General features: G+C 36.5%; 1 protein-coding gene across 1 annotated transcript; it reads left to right on the forward strand.

Moving 5' to 3' along the window:
* The first annotated feature begins 4,687 nt into the window (after window positions 1-4,687).
* Rad51ap2 (RAD51 associated protein 2) lies at window positions 4,688-10,024 on the forward strand. Its single transcript, XM_004663730.2, has 3 exons — window positions 4,688-7,700; window positions 8,038-8,118; window positions 9,893-10,024. The coding sequence occupies exons 1-3, from the start codon at window positions 4,688-4,690 to the stop codon at window positions 10,009-10,011; spliced, it is 3,213 nt and encodes a 1,070-aa protein (XP_004663787.2). The 3' UTR covers window positions 10,012-10,024.
* Window positions 10,025-19,150: the final 9,126 nt, after the last annotated feature.

Below are 19,150 nucleotides of genomic sequence, written 5' to 3' on the forward strand. Positions count from 1 at the left end.
CATTATTTTAAGCAAACAATCTACTTCCTACCCAAGATTGAAATTATGCAGAGCCCTAATCTGTTCAAGGAATACCTACCTTGTATTTCTTTTCTTTTTTTGCTGGAGGGGGTTTGTCGAGGTAGGGTCTCAAGCCCAGGCTGACCTGGAATTCACTATGGAGTCTCAGGGTGGCCTTGAACTCATGGCAATCCTCCTACCTCTGCCTCCTGAGTGCTGGGATTAAAGGCGTGTGCTACCATGCCTGGCTTGGAATACCTTATATTTCAAGGAATGACCTTACATACTGAAGGGATGGAATACTGCAGGGGAGCGAGGTGTACTGTGTGAGGAGACATGGAAAGTAAAAATTCAGGTTGGAGCCCAATCATGGAGAAACCTTATATATGCCAAATTAGAATTGCATTTTAGTCTGTAATCATCAAAGATTCCAAAGAAATTCTATACTAAGGAAATAACAAAATGATTCAAATATTATTAAGAAGAATATTCTTGTATCAATGTTGAACAGTTGAGGAGAAACTAGTAAAATTAAGATTATTTTGTTACAGGATTCTCAGAAAAGAATAATGAGATCTTGAAATAAAGCTGAACTATTATAAAAAGATTGTTTTCAGGGCCATGTTTGGTATAGAATAAATAATGTTTAATGAATTTATAAAGAGGGCGTGGATGTTGGAGAACTATAGTAAAAAAGAGAAAAGGTTAGAATAACACTAAGAATTTCTAATTTAAGAAATTGGGTTGACAATAATGGATCTAGTAAAACAGCATGAGGAGGCAGTTTATGGTTTAAATCATTTGCATATCTATTGTTTCATTTAGAAAAATATTTATAAGTTTCTATTATTGCTTTCCTGAAAGGCCAATTGCATGTGAAGATTTTTAATTTTATTTCCTATCAGTGCTTTTCATTGATGTATATAAAACAGCTACTTGTGTTATTAAGAGCCATATGTATTTTAAATGTTTTTAGTAATATTTCCCTCTCTAACTTTTTTGTTTGACTGAAATATTTTTTATTGTGTTTCAAATATATTTTAACTTTTCAGTCTGAAGCAAAGTTTTAGGTTTAGCATATTTGTTGGCCACTTGAACGATTTAGTAAAAGTAGTACAAGGGATCTGGGGAGCTGGCTCAGTGGGTAAAGAGGTTACAAGGCCAGCATGAGGACCTGAATTCAAATCCCTGCCACTCAAGTAAAATGCTGGAGTAATGGCATATGTCTGTAATCTTAGCACTGCACAAACAGAAACTGGGTAGCAAGTCTGGATGAATCAGTGAACTCTAGGATCAGTGAGAGACCCTGTCTCAAAAAACATGGAGGTGAGCAATAGAGGAAGATACTTCAACATGCATTAACACAAATGTGCAGTACACTCACACACACTTGTGCTCCTGTACAAATATGAACATGCACACACATATACACACACCCATACACACACATAAAAAATAAGTACAAAAGAAAAAATTGACCTGTCACATATATGGTCTAATTATGAAATTTAAATGATGCTAGTATACATATTTAAATTATTAATTATTTTCATGCATGTGTGTATGTGAATGGACATGCCAGGGGGCTCTTGCTGCTACAAACAAATGCTATTTATGTGGGCTTTATGCATGTGCCTGAGGAATTGACCTTAGGCCAGCAGGGTTTGCAAACACATTTGAGCTAATTTCCCAAGCCTCCAGGCCACTAATATTTAAAGATAATTTGCGACTTTTAATGGCTCAGCATAGTTTTCATGTTAATCATGTTTTGATATCATCACTAAAAGCAAATATCTGCCTTGAAAAAGAAAACCCAAGTAAAATAAAAGGGAGAATATAAGGTGCTTTTAAGGCATCACAAAATCCATTTGAATTAGAAGGTATATTGACAGGAGTGCCATTTTATGTTCTCATTGAGGGACTTGATGGAGGTCCAGAGGCTATATAAATTGAATCAATCTTGGGCTGGAGAGATGGCTTGGCAGTTAAGGCACCTGCCTGCAAAGTGTAAGGACCCATGTTCTACTCTTCAGATCCCACATTAGCCATATGCACAAAGTTGCATATTCCCACTAGATGGTGCAAGCATCTGGAGTTTGGTTATAGTGGCTGAGGTCCTGGTGTGCCAATTTGCTTTCTCTCTCTCTCTTTCAAATAAAAGAAGAATCAATCTTTATCTTGATTCACATAGTGTAGAGGGCATATATATGATAAAGAAGGTGTGAAGTTGTCCAGTTAGAAAATAAAGTACTATAGAAACACTACTGAGGATGCAGGTTACCCTTGCAGAGGGGTTTAGTACAACATGAAAGAGGTGGAGATGCTTGGAACAGTACAGGTGATTTTGGGTGGGATCATTTAGGATACAACAGGAATTTACCAGGAAAAGGTGCATGGAATTAAAGATAAGAAAATAAACATTCTGGTGTAAATGGTTAAAAGACAAAGCAGAATAAGGTAGGAGGACTTCATTATGAGGGTTTGGCATACCACGTTGGGAGCACTGACACTAGGCATCCCAACATGGAATGAACTCTCAGCAACTCTAGTAGGCACTGGTGGCAAAGCTTCACTATGGAGCTTATTTCATAAACTCAATCGTTCTTTTACTTTTTCAGGTCTAAGCTATAATAAGATGCCAACATAAGATGAATTAAACAGGTGCTGTACTTATGTCTGTTTACTATTATTAAAGGAGGCAAGTGCTTTCAAAGGACTGGCAGGTAAAGTGACACAGAGAAGTGTGACATTTGAAGTGAACTTTGAAGTATGAGTGAAAATTAAACAAGACTCATTTATATGTTGAATGGGATGAGTTGAAGATGCAAGTTTTTGTATTTTTAACTAAAGCCAGTCAATTTTCAAGGTAGAACCTAAACAACTAAAGGAAAACTATGCAAGTAGAAGCTTCAAAAGGCACAATTTGAAGTGGCTGTGGTCATTAATGTAATGTTTAAATAGATAAAACAAAAATAGGCATCCTTTTTTGGGGGGTAGATGGGGCATTCTTGATTGTTTTATACTTCTGCAGGGTGGAAATAGTGAGACAAAAATACTATACATTTCTGCACACCCGGTAGTGCCTTGGATATAGTTTTCAATTTCTGAATCATGTCTTAACACATTTATATTTTATTTGTACTCTAGTCTTTAAACAACATGTAGTTAAATGATGGTGTGAAAGAACGTTTAGAAAAAAGTGTGTTCTTGGGCAAACAAAAAAGATGAAGAAATACACACCAAGTTACATATCAACTTAGAAATCATAAAGCAATGGTATTTACATAAAAATCACTGCTCCTGATATTAGGATAGTGCACCCATTGTATCTTCCTTAGCTATGTAAGCCAGACCCTATGGGCTGATCACAAGTATAGAAGAGATTGTGTTAGAACAGAATGTGTATTTGTGGAAAGCCTGGGATAGAAAGACATAAGATGTACAAATAGCACCTTGAAAACTCACTGATGTATATAATCTAAACCACTGTCATGTTCTTATAGTGTTAAATGCTTAGGCTAAAAGGCTTTCTACAAGTTAAGTAAACATTTCTCTGAAGGAATTTATATATTAAAGTAATGTCAAATGCCTGGAACTGGAATAATATATTTAAGATATGAGGTTGATGAATATCTTATTACTGAAACTAGTACTAGTCATAAGACACAGTGAATTCTGAAGTGAGGATGCCTATTGAATGTTATTGTCATGCTCATTGCAATTTAAGAAAATAAAACACACCTTTAAAGAACCTCTAAGATTATTTTTGAGTGATTTAAAAGTCTCTATCCTCTTGAAGGTTGTTTCAAAGTATGTTTTATTTTCCTAAAATTTTCTGAGCATGACAATAATGTTCATCAGGCATCCTGATTTCAGAATTCAACTTGAGTATATATGGTGACTACATGTTTCTTAATAAATGTATATAAAGTATACATTCTAAAGATGATTTTCTTCTTTACAGAAGTTCACATTGAGTGTAAGTCATGAATGATTCTCAAAGGACAAACGAAGAAGTATTTAAAAATCCATGCTTAAGTATGAACCATAACTGGATTATTTACACTTATACAAAATGGAGGGATTCAAACATAATATTTATTTCTAAGCAATTGTATGTACAATATTTCGGAAGAAAACCTTACAGTAGGTAGAAAATTTATTTTCAATGTTAGTGGAGAATACCTTCCAGGTACTACCACACACTTTTCCCTCCAATCTCCAGCTCTTTAGGTACAAGTGCCTTCTCTGCAACGTACTGTTTTGTTTTTTAAGTGGGCTGAGATCTCAGTGGACCCCGGGACAATTTTGAAATTTCTTTGCAGTCGCAGGGCGGTTAGGTCTGGTGAGACATACACACGAGGTTACCTGAGGAGAAACCCTCCCCTGGGACGCAGACGTTTAGAATGTTGAAAACAGCAGTTTCGACGGGCGACACGTTCTGCCCTTTCCCTTGCGTTCTGCGGCACAGAGGGCGCGAGACCGTTAGAACACGCACACAGTTGCGGACGTGAGAAAAGGCTCCAAAAATAGACGCTAACGGCCAGGCACAGGCCAGGTGGGGGCGGGGCTTCGGGCGGGGCGGGGCCTGGCGGGGCGGGGGCGGGGGCGGGGCCGAGCGCTCACGCACCCTATAAAGGGCTTGGAGCTCGGCCAGGACCTCGGACAGATCCGCTCGTGGGCCGCTATGGCGTTGAGGCGCCCCTCGCCGCAGTCCGCGGCCCCTGCAGGACGTCTTCCGTCAGGAGGGTCTCCCGCCCACGCAGACTCCCCGCCGCCCCGGAGCAAGCGGCCTCGCTTGGACGAGCCTGGAGGCGTGGGCGCGGCGGGGCGGTGGCCGCCTCAGGTAGACATGCTGGTCCCCGGCGCGCCGTCCCTCGTCCCGGAGGACGTGGCGCTCCCTCAGCCCCCTGCCCCGAGCACGGGCAGCCCAGCCTGGGCCGACCCCAGCGCTCCTCCCCGAGGCCAGACGCGTAGCTGCGGGCAGCCTCGGCCCCCTGAACGGGCAGGCTGCTCCAGGGCTCCGGAACGTTCTGAAGAGCGGCGAGCGCGCGACGGACTGGCCCCGGCCGTGTCCCTGGGGGCCGCTCTCTGCTGTGAAGAGGGGCAGGCGGCCCCTCACGGGGTCAACGGCGCGAGCAAAGCCGACCGTGTTATGCCGTCAAGTGAGAAAGAAAAGAGCGTTTCACCGTCTGTGCTAAAAGTGTCAAAGTTTGAAAACCCGCGGAACTTGGAAACCTCCAAACCCAGCTATTTTAGAGATAGCATCACAATAACCATCCCTCACTTTCCAGAAGATTTAAATAGCAACGTGTCCTTTGTCTATTTAAAGGAAATAGCAAAGAAAAGGAATGACAAATTTGTGGCATATGTTAGGGATTTCACAAACATTTACTGGTCCCAAAATAGACCTGATGCTAAGAAGCGAAAGTTACAGGATGATAAAAAAATTGTAGTTGTAGAAAATGATTTTTCTGACTCTTATGAAAGTAATCAGCCACTCAACAACCAAAATAATTTTGAGGCAAAAAGAGGCTTGATCAGTATAAACTACTATCACCACAATGGTATCAAATATAATGTCAGAGACTTTAAAAAGAATTTCATTTTAACCATAGAAAATGACAATTGGGAAGAGGCAGAAATGAACTCATACAGTTACATACCTACTAGGTTGGGAAAATCTCAAAACTGGGACAATAACGTTCACCCAATCTTGCAAAGAAAGAGGAAAGATTGTTGGATTATGGAAAATGTTAAGACTAATTGTGAAAATATGAAAAAACTCACAGAAAATTTGAATTTGGTACAACTACAAGGAGGAGACCATTTAAACAAGGAAGATTATCAAAGAACAAGCATAAGTATGCATAAACAGCAATCGAAACTTCAGATGATAGGAACTTTGAGTAACCTCCAAAATTTAATAATAGTTCAGTTAAATGATAAGGGACAAAATGACAATATGCTACAGTTGAGATACTTTCATTTAAGAAAACATTTTCAAAGTCTTATTACAGAAATTTATTATTTCCTTAGAAGTATTTTAGGAAATAAAAAAGATAGCAGTGTTTTAACCTGGTTTAAGAAGTTAAAATGTGAAAAGCAAATTGGTGTTCAAAATTTAATAACCAGGAATATGAATGTCAATATAAAGAGTGGCAAATATTTACAAACTAGCGTGTTAGAATATTTACATACAGTTGTGAATGTTTATATAATTATTTTGCTCAAGAACTTCAGTTGTTTTTTAAGAACTGAAAATGACTGTGAATTACAAGAGAGTTCCATTTTCAAATGGATAGTCCAAAATTATCTAGAAAATATTTTAATGGAAAGTCATACTGTATGTCTAAAAAGTATTTTAACTTTTTCAAGACTATTTGAAAATAATCTAAAACCTAACTCAAGGAAGAGAAAGCTATTAAATACTGGACAAGCACTTGACAAGTCTAAGAAACAAAACATCAATTCCTTCAGTGTAACAACTAAAAATAAAAGTTTTGAAATTTTTGAAACATATAAATTTTTTCCTATTTTAATGGATTTTGATAATATAGAAGAAAGTACTTTGACAAGAGAATCTAGTTATGAGAATTCAAGTCATCCTGAACAATTTGTGGATGTGGAAAATTGGTCTCCCTATAGTTTTAATATTGTTAATACACATGTAAAGTCTGGTCCCGAGTTTACACAGAACAGTCATAGGCATATTAATGAAATAAACATGAATGATCATGATTCATGTACCAAAAGAAAACAAAAGAATAAGACCAGTCACTTCAATTTTAAGTTTGTATTTGAAGATGTCTTCAGTGTTAAGAAATGGGTGATGTCTTCAAGTCAAAACACAACACATGAACAAATGAAAGCCATGACTGTAACTCAGGAGTCAAGTTGTGAGAGCTTATCAAGTGAAATAGAAGAGAAAACATATGACTTTATTTGGGAGAAAGATGTAAAAGCCAAAGCACAAGGTTTAACAAATAGTTGTCAACTTCGTAAGGATAACAAGATGGAAAAAGAAGAGAAGGATAGTTTTCCTTCAATGGATGGCACATATTCTGTTCAGTCAATTTCATTACTGAGTAAGAAAGCCAGTGTTGAAGAAACTCAACCTGCTAATAAAAATAATGGAGCTGACGGAAATGAGGATAAGAGTATTTTGCACGAGTGTGAATTAGCTAATTCAAAGTATTTTTATCCAAAGAATGACTCTATATTGTATGTTAATTGTCAATTTGAAAGTGATTCAAGTGAAGAGAACAATGAACGTTTTCAAGACTTAACTGCTGAGTGTTTATCAACAGAAGCTTTGACAATAGCAAAAGATTTCCAGATGAAGAGTAAGTTTGATTTAGTACTTGAAGAGCTCCGTATGTTTCACGAAATTAGTAAGGAAAATGAAATGCTAAGCAGTGTGGCAATATACAACAGGAAAGAAAATTACTTGGGAGCAAGTAATGATAGTGAAAAGGCAAAAGTAGCAAGCCAAAAAGATCTGAAAGTGGCTGAAACTAACACAATATATATATCTTCTTTGTCTTGTGACATGAAAGCAGGTTCTAATATGCATAAAAAGCATCAAAGCTTGTTTAAGTGGAAAGCAGTACCCAATAATGGAGAACAGGAAGCTACCAATGAGTACTGTTATCCAGCAGGACCGGAGGAGGAATTACTCCATGCTACTTCCAAGGAAGGTATGCAATTCATTTTAAAGTTTTTCTTAAGATAAAATGTTACTGCTTTAAAAAATCAGGACAAATATATAATTGTATTTTTAAAAACTTAGAAGAGCACTTCTTTGCTAATATATACTATTTTCCCACAAAGTTCTATTCAAATGCTAATAAATCACTGAAGTTGAAGGAAACTGGTGGTTAAGTTTTAAAAGGCACTGTGGGGAGTACTACTTCATTCATTTTTAAATAGTAGCAAACAATTGAAGGAAGTGTTTTTGAAAACATAACAAATTAATAGTGTTAACATTTGTACATAAAATTAGTTTTTGCTTTAATGCTTCAATTTTATTTTCAGATTTTAAGAAACTACCTAAAAGACGTGCTTTTTGCATTGATGAGTGCAAGGAAGAAATATATAATTGTTTAATGAAGGGAGGTAAGATCCTTGGTTGCTTTCTATCGTATCGTTGAATATGGTTATAATATTTTTTTGCCTATTTTATTTTGTATTTTTAAATTTTTTTTTGTGTTGTTGTTGTTGTTTTTCAAGGTAGGGTCTCACTCTAGCTTAGGCTGGCCTGGAATTCCCTATGTAGTCTCAGGGTGGCCTCAAACTCATAGTGATCCTCCTACCTCTGCCTCCCAAGTGCTGGGATTAAAGACATGCACCACCACACCCGGCAGTTTCCATATTTTTATACCTCTATCATGACAAAATATACATTAGTTGATAGAAAATAAATACAAAATTTTTCTACTTTAGTAAGTACTGATAATTTACTGGTATAATTCCATTAAAATAAACTAGCTAAACATTAGATTATAACAAAATAGTACACCTCTCGGGCTGGAGAGATGGCTTAGCGGTTAAGCGCTTGCCTGTGAAGCCTAAGGACCCCGGTTCGAGGCTCGGTTCCCCAGGTCCCACGTTAGCCAGATGCACAAGGGGGCGCACGCGTCTGGAGTTCGTTTGCAGAGGCTGGAAGCCCTGGCGTGCCCATTCTCTCTCTCTCCCTATACCTGTCTTTCTCTCTGTGTCTGTCGCTCTCAAATAAACAAATAAAAATTAAAAAAAAATAGTACACCTTTCAAAATGCACCTTGCAGAACTTTGCTTAAATAATTGCATTGAGGTATGACAATTGTGATATGAGGTGTTGTCAATGTGGAATATATAACATGCAACATTAATTAGCCAAACACACAAAAAAGAATTTCCAAGTTGAATTTCATTTTTGGGATGTCACTCTCAATTATGCTTTTTACTTTTCACTTTTTGCTTTGATGAGCCTCTTTATATAAATATTTTATTTCAAATATTTAAATAGTTTACTATTATTTAAGTATGTGACATAGGTTTTGACTATGATAATTATATTTTTACTTACTATCAAAGAAAAAATTATAAAAATCAAACAATTGTCTATAATCATTTCTCAAGAGGCTTTCAATCAGCACAAAATAGAATATGTCTGATATTCTTCTTAATATTTGGTACAAATGAGTGTGGGCAGGAAGAGAATTGCAATTAAGAAACTAGATAAAGTTATATGCAAAAATTTATCAAACAGAATTATATCAAAATTAGATTATAGGTAAAAATATAATTACCAAATATCTTCAGTGGCATATTGTTTTTCTAATATTTTCTAGCTTTTCATCATTGGTAGGAAGCTGTGTGCAGTATCTTCATTCTTGCCTCAGACATAGCCCTTTCTTTTTTTCTTATTATAAATTAGCTTTAAATGGCATCCTTGGGAGATCAAAAGTGAATAGGTAGTGTCTTCTTCCCTGAAAGAAAGGAATTGTATTACAGATGAAATACACCTGAGTTAAAGTTTAAACAGTAATTTCTATTAGAAATCCACATAGAAAAGAAGCCTACAACAATTAACAAAATGGTTAGAATTGAAAAATGTGTTTAAAACATAATGCCACATTGGCTTTAAATCTTTAGGTTTTTTTTTCTATTCTACAGTCATACCACCTTATTGCAATGCTGATTTTATTAAATTATCATTGTATATTTGACAAACCACTCTCCTATGCCTATATTTCATGTTCTAAAACTGATTATAGGATTAAATACAATAATGCATTTAAGGTTCCAGTGCATTCATTTAAACTGCTCATTAAATGTCCAGCAAATGTTGTTAGTTTTATGATTAGACTTTGCTCCTTCATGTAGCTTTTATTGTTCTCTGATTTCAGGCAGCTGTTTTTCACATGGCATTTCCAGAGTACAACCTCTTAAGACATGTAGCAGACCCATCAGGGTTGGCTTGTCAAGAAAGGCTACACTGAAGCAACTCCATCCCTACCTGAAGTAAATGAGTCTGAAGAGTTAAAAAGACCTTGAACTTTAGTAGTTCAGATATCTAGAAATTGTTTTCATTTCTGTTTGGAAACTGTATTTTCTTTATTATTAAACATGGATAGATTATCTTGAGTGAATTATCTTATTACCATTAAAAGTCAGAAATTGTTTCATAGATGTTTTAATATCATATAACCATTATACTCAGTAAAGTACTTTCATGACCTTATGAAACTTGCAAACTTACTACTTTTCATGACTTTGCATGGGATTTTTGGTAGAGAAGATCCATTGTCCTTATAGGTTTCTCAAAAGATCCAAGTCTTATAAAAATGTAATGAGCCACTATTCTAATGTATGCTTCTCATTTTTCCGGGTAAAAAATTACAGGTGCAAAGAGGATTGGTGGGCTTTTGAAGGTCACAGAGTTAGTTAGTTAGATAGGAATGGTGTTGCTGTGATTCTTTTTAAAAAAATATACTTATTTGACAGAGAGGGGGGGGGAGGGAGGGAGGGAGGGAGGGAGGGGGGGGAGGAGGAGAAAGAGAAAGAGACTGACTGACTGACTGACTGACTGAAAATGAATATGGGCACTTAAGGGCCTTCTGTCATTGCAAATGAACTCCAGATGCATATACCACTTGGTGCATTTGGATTTATGGTGTTGTATTCAGCTTCATGCTGCTGGGACAAACATCCAATGAGAAGAAATTTATGGGAGGAAGGGATTTATTTCAGGCTTGCAGAGTCCAGGGGAATACCTGGCTCTCTTTCATCGATAAAATCAGAGACATCCCCAACAGCCAGCACTACCAGCAAGCACCAACAGCCAGAGCTCAAACTGCTCCCCACATATCTTAGGCTGGTCTCAGATTTGCCTCCAAACACACCTTAGGGCTGGACTTCAGTATCCACCCTCATGACACTTCTTCCCTAGTAGAGATCTGCCCACTGGAAACTCAGAATTAAAGCCTGAGTTTACAGGGCCATATGTTCCAACTACAACATTTCATCCCTTGCCACAAGATACTCATGACCATCTCACACTCTGACCTGCAGTTAGTCCAACTTGTAAGGTCTCCATAAGTTTTACCAATTTTAACATTGCTGTCTCTTAATTTTGAGTCCTGTAAAATCAAAATAATTTACATCCAACACATAATGGCACAGAGTAAACATTCCCACTGCAGACATAACAAGGAGAGAGTAGACCAATGCAAAATCAGTAACCATCAGGTAAACATCAAACATCTGCAGTTCTTATCCAACATCTATTACCAGTGACATCATTCTCTGGATTTTCTAATTTTGCTCCTCAGCTGGGCTGAGTAGCTTGGGGAAAACTTTCTTCCCAAGCAGAGAGCCTTCCACAGTAGTCCTTGTACACAAAGGTCAGGTAAGTGCAAGGTTGCACATGTCCACCAGGTGGCACAAGCATCTGCATTTCAATTTCAGTAGTTGAGGCCCTGGCATGCCAATTCACTCTCATTCTAAAATAATACTAGATGGATAAATTACAATACATTGATTATTTAGCAGTGGCTGGAGGTACTGGTGTGACCATTCTCTTTACATCTTTCTCTCTCTCTCTTTGTCAAGTAAATAAATAAATAAAATAACATATTAAAAAAGAACGTATCCCTCACAAGCTATTGTTTAAAAACTCACTAAACCAAACTCTATTAGGAAACCTCACACAAGCCTGGAATTCATGTTGTATTTAGTCCAGGTAGGCCTTAAACTTGTGGCAATTCTCCTGCTTCTGCTACTTGGTAGGAATACAGGTGTGTACCACTTCCAATTGGTTGCTATTATTCTTAAAATGTAAAAGTCAGATGTTTTCAGAGCAAGAGAAAATATTCAGAGGATAGAATGTCACTTCAAGCAATAATCAGAATAAATCTGTTTCTTTACTGTGAGGTGCAAGCTTTTGTGTGTGTGCCTGTGAGCATGGATAGGGTAGCAGGACCATACTAAATCAGCCTGGAAAAAGTATGTTGAGCTCCAAGTTGGAATTATCCACTGAGTCAGATAAAATGAAACATAAAATGAAAAATCAGTGAGGTTTACTTCCAAGTTACCAAATAAAAGAATGTTTAGAGTCAGCTACCACTTTGAGATTTTTTTTTCTCTTTTTTCTTTGGCACGTGTATGTGTTCCCATGTGTGTTGGTGCATGGGTATATAGGTGTGTGTGTGTGCACATGTATCATGCTTGTGGAGGCCAGAGACTGAAGTTTGGTAAGTTTCTGTATCATTCTCCATCTTATTTTTTCAGACAGGGTTTCTCACTGACCCTGGAGATCACCAATTCTGCTAGACTTGCTAGCCTCCAAGTCCCAGGGATTCTCTTTTCTGCACTTCCTCAAGGCTTAGATTACAGGTGTTTACATGGGTGCTGGGGATCTGAAGTCAGGTCCTCATGCTTGTGTGTCAAGCACTTTTCTGACTGGATTATCTCCTTATTTCCCTATTGTATGTTGTTCAAAAACACAGGATATGTCACTATACAGTCGTGGCTGGCCTGGTACTCACTGTGTAGCTCAGACTGACCTTGAACTTGTACCAGTCCCCCTGCCTTGGCCCTCATAGTGCTAGGATTACAGCAGTGCCACAGTGACCACCTTGTGAAAAATTTTTCTAATTCAGCAGATATTACATGTTTTAATAGACATATAATAATAGTTAAAGGAAGAGTTTATACTGTTAAAATGACTTATTCTTGGACTAAAAGGAATAAGACAAATATTAGAATAGTATTAAGTTGTATTCTTTCTATTGTGTGAGGGTCAAATTCTGTTGTCAATTTGATCATATTAGGAATGGAGTGAGAGATGCACTTCTTGTGTGGGTCTGTTGAGGGTGCTTCCAGGTAGGATTAGCTGAGTGAGGAAATTCTTTCTCTGGTGTAGGCAGTCTCTCTGGTAAGGGACTATATATAAGGAAGCTCCAGGAACATGCCACGGTCCTTTTTGGTTTGCTTTGTTGCCCATGCTGCTTGTTGGTTAGTTTTATCATCCTTTCAGTACACTGTAAATGAGCCTGAATCCAGCCTCACAGACTCACCAAACAACTGCTGGGTTCTCTGACTTTCCAGTCTGCATACAGCTACTGTTGAACTGCTCATCCAGTATCTTGTAAGCTCATCTAATAAATTATCTTTTAAAAACATATTCTTCATACTACTTCTGTTCCTCTAATACACACTGTATTAAAAATACATCATTATTTGAAGCTATCTTAGCTGGGTATACTGATTTATTATTTTTAAGACACAGCCATAAATTGCTATAGTGGAATGTTACGAGAAATCTTCTCTAAGCTGCTACCTCTGTCCAACGTGCCCTGGAATCAGCTGTGTACAACTTGGTAAATTTTGTGATGAGGATCTTAGAGTTGTAATGAGGCTTGAAGTTGTTTCCTCATACTGCTACTCTGATGTCTACTTGGCAGCCTAAGCCTGTCATAGTCCTGGTGAAACTCCTGCTGTTTCTGTTCTGTGGCTCCTCTGCAGGCTTCTCCTCTGATGAACAACAGCTCATCCTTTCAGTTACTCAGAGCAAAAATTCTGGTGTCAAGCTTGATGCTTCTTTTTTTCTCAACCCACATTTGACCTACTTCCAAATCCTGTTGCTTTCACCTTCTGTTGTCTGAATTACTGCAAGAAAGTCTGAATTGGTCTCTCTGCTTCAATCCTTATGCCCCTTCAGTCTATTATGGAGTACTGTGTTCATGTGAAAATTCCATATAGTTCTTTAGGTTTTTCCCAGTATGTATAGTTCCACATATCAACTGTTTATATTATCAAATAAAATCTTTTCACTAGTATGAAAATCCCTCTGCCTCACCTTTCCATTTCTCCTTACCACATACTCTGCAATCCCCGGTGACTTCTACTTTTTACTGCTTCCATATCCTGGCCTTTCCCAGGACCCAGTATGGTTGGAAACATACAGGATTCATGTAGCTTTTGCATATGGCTTCCTTTCACTGAACAACAAGCACTGAAGACTCCTGTAATATTGAATTTTCTAGTGAAGGATCTTTGCTTAAGTCTGCATCTCAAATATTGTAGGCATTAACTTTCTATCATCACAGTTTCTTTTACAGAATAAAACAAATTATAGTCCACTTTAAATTGTCGTTATGTCCCTTTATCAACTGCTAGAAGTTTTTCTCATGGATTTCCCTTGTCAGGGCTATGAACTTCAAAGAAACAATACTGTCAACATTGAAAAAGCTTCCATTTGAAGAGGCATTTGAGAAGACTTTAAGTCTTGATCAAATGACCCCCAAAAGAGGTTTCATCTTCTATTTTGTTAGCAGGAACTGAACTTGGGAGCAGAAATGGAGCATACACTATAATGACTAACACAAGATAGTGCTATAAAAGTCTTTGCTAGGCTTAAAAATTTCCATTAAACAGAAACTCAGAGTGCTACCCAATATATGGGGCTATTTCATGTGTTGCTCTTGTGATGTCTTGTACAATGAATGTACTGCAATGGGCTACTGCTGATTGTGAGAGCACTGTAATAAATATAACTTCAGAACTCTGAGGATGTTAACCATGATAATCAAACATTTTTTCAAGCTCAATCAAAGTCTAAGGGTTTTGTAAGTAGTATTTAATATATCCATGTATACATATCATGTTTTTAGAGAGCATGTAACTTGACATGAGCATGTAAGTTGGCAAAAATAATCTAAGAAGTAAACCCCACTAAATAACAAAAAGAATAGGTAAGAGATTTCATTCTGACTTTCTTCATGACCTTGAATATATCATGTAATTTTGTTTGGTGTTCAGATGTTTCCCACTTGGCCAATGATAATCAGTAATACATCTCCTTGTAGTCTATTCTGCAAATGAGATGCCCTGTGGGTTGTTAATTGGAAATAGGAGCAGAAATATAAAGAAGAGAAAAACATTAAGTGCAAGCCAAAAATTTTATATAATGTGAATTTTGTTTGAATTAGATGTCCACTATAAACTCATGTTTTGAATGCTTTGTACCTAGCTGATGGCAATTTGGCAGGTGAAGCCTTGCTGGAGGGGGTGTGTTTCTGGGGGTAGGCTTGGGTATGTGGTAGACTGCTCCCCTTTGTCAGAGTTTGGCTTACTCTCTTGCTGCTGTTTGCCAACTGCTGTAACAAGTAGGCAATGTCAAGCCTCTGCTCTACCATCTTTTCCATCATGAAACTGCCCCTTGAGATTGTAAGCCAAAATAAAATCCTTTCCTCCCAGCAGTTGTTCTTGGTTGCGTGCTTTGTCCCAGCAATGAGAAGGTAACTGCACTAGCAGTCTTCAGATAGCTCAGGAAATTTTATATGCTACTAAAGGATGATAAAAATGAAAATCCATTCTAAGGTAGATATCACTTATCTTAAATACTTGTAGAGTTAATGCATTAACTGTATTTATATAATGATTTATGGATGTTTTTGAATTTGCTTTATTTAACAATGTATTTTGTACATTTTTTAATCACAAGTGATAGTATAAGATGCATACACAGAAAGGAGAAACAGCTGTCACTTTAAAAAATTTTTGTAGATTTTTGACTCCAACTGATTGTTCTGGTGAAATTTTAGCAATGGGTTGTCTTTCTTTCTCTCTTTCTTTCTTTCTTTCTTTCTTTCTTTCTTTCTTTCTTTCTTTCTTTCTTCCTTTCTTTCTTCCTTTCTCTTCATTTCTTTTCTTTACAACAGACTAAAGAGGAAATATTTAAATGGGGGCAGGGTAATGAAAATAATTGAGATTATACTTGAAGCTCCATTAAGCTTTTAAATTGTTTAATAGTAATTAGATATAGAAATATACTGCACATTGGTAAATTGGAAAACATGAAATATTGTTAGACGACACATTATGAGCTTGAGGAGATGGCTTAGCTGGTGTAAAAGCCCTTGCTGCACAAGCATGAGGGCCTGGGGATAATCTTCCCACACCCATGTAAAAAGACAGGCATGAACACATGTGCCTGTAAAACAGTTCTTGACTGGGACAGAGACAGGAGGATCACTAGAGCTCACTAATCTGCTACTCTGAAAAATGACAGCTCCCCCTCTTGTGAGGATTATCTCAAGGAAGCAATGAGGAAGAGTTATGGAGGAGAACATCTAGCATTCTCCTCTGGCTCCATCTGCACACAGATTTACATTATACACTATACATATACACACCACACATCCTATACACACATGTTCCCCCAAATAGATAAGACATTATCAAGTTGAATATACATTCTTTTAGGATTTTGCATATGTAAGGCATTTTCCTAAATACTGTGGGAGTTACAGATAAAATGGAAGGTTTCAATTTAACTGAAGAACAAGACACATTTAATCTAGAAGGGAGAACTGAGTACTACAAAGGTACCAAGCCTGGATATAAAACTTAAAACATGTTAAAGAAGCGCAGATTATATATAATCACAGGATCAGATGGCAGAACATTCTGTTAAGATCAGAAGTTTAGTCTATCTGGAAGTTTATAAAATTATTGATGATATATTCATCATCTTATTCCTTGTTCTACAAATCATGACAGAATACAGGTTAAAAAGAAAAAGAATCAATTGATTGAAAAATTTCTTATTCTATATTTTGATGTCCCTTTTAAATTTGGGAATTTGATTTGTTTCAATAATTCAGAAGATTAAAAATGGCTTTTAAAGATAGGAGATCATATACTAAAATTTTAGGACCTTCAGCAAATTAATTTTTGGTACTTTATACCTAACAGCCAGTAAATGCTCTCATTTTCTAGCCATTCATCTGGCTTTGGGTAAATTCTCCATGTCCTTTATCCTACGGTAGAATTCAAAATTAAGGCAAGCTGCTCAAGCTTGCTTCCCTCTCTCCTTCCTTTCTTCCCACCCTCCATCCTTCCCTTTCTTTCTTTTTTTCTTCCTTTCTTCCCTCCATGACTCAAACTTATTTTATGGTGGACTCATTAGCTAAGGCTAACACAGTCCCATATGCCTTTGAAAACTGCTTGGGAATTTGTTAGAACTTGGAAATAAAGTTTATTTGCTCAGTTGCTTCCTTCTTCCTCCCTCCCTCTCTCCTTTCCTCCCTTCATTGCTTCCTTCCTTCCATGATACCTTCTTTCCATTTTGATTCCCTCCTTTCAAAGGGATTATTTATGCTTTTGTGCCATATTCTCCTTGTCCAAACCCCATTCTTTAATACACCTTTTCTGTATAGATTCCATTTGCTTCCCTGGCTTCTCTTCATAATGTTCCTGATGCTGTTTATTCATGGAGACATAAAGTTTTTAAACTGAGATATCATGACAAATATCTACATAATAATATATGATTAATTACTCATAACTTTCATTTTAGACACTACTGTCCTATTTCTGTTACAAGACTATGGTCCTTGCTGGTCAGAATTTTAGATTTAGTCTCAGAATTATCTCCTTCCCTCAGTATTCAATAATTATTTGAAGATTACACAATAAATGTTTATTTCAGTGACTTTCATTTAGGATATCTCTTTCTACTTTTCTGAAATGTTGTAAGAACTAGGAAAATTAAGCAATTAAGAAGCTCCTCATTTCACGATGCTTGAAAAAAATCACTGCTAATTTACTGTCATCCCAATGCACATTTATCTAGCTTTTGAAAGTTCACAGTCCTTTTTATATATAGTTTCATGAAATCCTCCCTCCAATCCTTCATTTTCCCACATTCAGATACTGAAAGAGATTCTTTGTTTCTTAAGTAGGCAGATAGAACACTTTAGATCCCAATCTAGTGCCTGGCACCTAAGTAAATACTTGTTTAAAGTCTATCAACTCCATAACTCCCACCCACTTTATACTTCCTTTTTTGTTTCCCTTTTCTCCACTTTCTTCTTATACTGAGCACTAATATGTTCATCATATCTAGCCAATTCCTGAACATACAGTGGATATAGAATATGGCCTCATTTCTCACAAGGCTGATCACCCGCCTGGAAATGCTCAGAAGCCAGATATTAAAAAGTTCAATACAGATAAAAGTTATCATTTTTCTTAATATTACAGACAACTAGTTCACAGGAAAAATTAAAAAAAATGTTTATTTTTATTCATGTGAGAGTGACAGACAGAGAGAGAAAGAGGGAGAGAGATAGATAGAGAGCGACAGAATGGGTGTACTGGGGCCTCCAGCCACTACAAACCAACTCCAGATGCATGTGCCTCCTTGTGCATCTGGCTAAAGTGGGTCCTGGGGAATTGAGACTTGAAAGGAGGTACTTAGGCTTCACAGGCTAGTGCTTAACCACTAAGCCATCTCTCCAACCCAGGAAAAAAAATTTAAAAGTAGAATTATTTATTCATAGTTCACAGTAGCATAATTAATGCTTTTTAAAAATTAAAACTTATCTTTGTGCTGACAATTCTAAACATGAAAAGCTAGTTTAGCATTTCAGGATGTAGAATATTGTTTGAAATAAAAATGGTGGAAAAATTTAGTTTCTCAACTAAAATGTTAATTTTTTATATTAAAGTCAAAAGACATGGCTTACTATATTAAGTGATGTTAAGGTTTATGGGTTCTTTATGAAAACAACTCTAACATTTTCTTCTACAGTGTCTATGAGTTAATTTTTGGCAAACCACTTAGTGCAATGTTTTTAAGATATAAAATGTTCAAAAAATAAGAGATTATTAAATATTTAAATGTATGTTTAATTAAGGTCTATAAGGTTTTTAATAGTTAAAATCTTTCACAAAACAATCAATGTCTATTTCTATGTTTCTTATGAACTTAGGTATATATGTAATATTATAATTCTATTCTTTTTTATTTTTTTAGTCTCTGATGCTTTATGTTTATTTTTAAAATTTATTTATTTATTTTCAAAAATTTATTTATTTTGGTTCATCTTGTCAAATTAATGGAGATTTTATATATTTATTTCATACTGCATGTTTAAATCATAACCTTCTTGCTGGGATAGATAAGAACAAGGCAGGCAGATCTGATGATATCTGGAGGTATGCACAAATATCTAAGAATAGATTTTGTATTGTTAATGAAGCCTTAAAACTGAGGTCACTGTAAAGCAGTTGTGATATTGCTGGCCCTTGGCTGGGAGAGAATATTCAGTTGTGAAAATTCTGAATTTTGAAGATGAAATATTTGAGCCTCATCC

Source organism: Jaculus jaculus, chromosome 5 (assembly GCF_020740685.1).
Source record: "Jaculus jaculus isolate mJacJac1 chromosome 5, mJacJac1.mat.Y.cur, whole genome shotgun sequence".
Lineage (NCBI taxonomy): Eukaryota > Metazoa > Chordata > Mammalia > Rodentia > Dipodidae > Jaculus > Jaculus jaculus.

Bases quoted from the DNA above. Each gene is read 5' to 3' on its own strand.
- Rad51ap2 (XM_004663730.2), top strand. From the start codon at position 4,688: ATGGCGTTGAGGCGCCCCTCGCCGCAGTCCGCGGCCCCTGCAGGACGT. The intron at 7,701-8,037 runs GTATGCAATTCA...TTTTATTTTCAG, and splicing joins CCATGCTACTTCCAAGGAAG to ATTTTAAGAAACTACCTAAA. The intron at 8,119-9,892 runs GTAAGATCCTTG...CTCTGATTTCAG, and splicing joins TAATTGTTTAATGAAGGGAG to GCAGCTGTTTTTCACATGGC.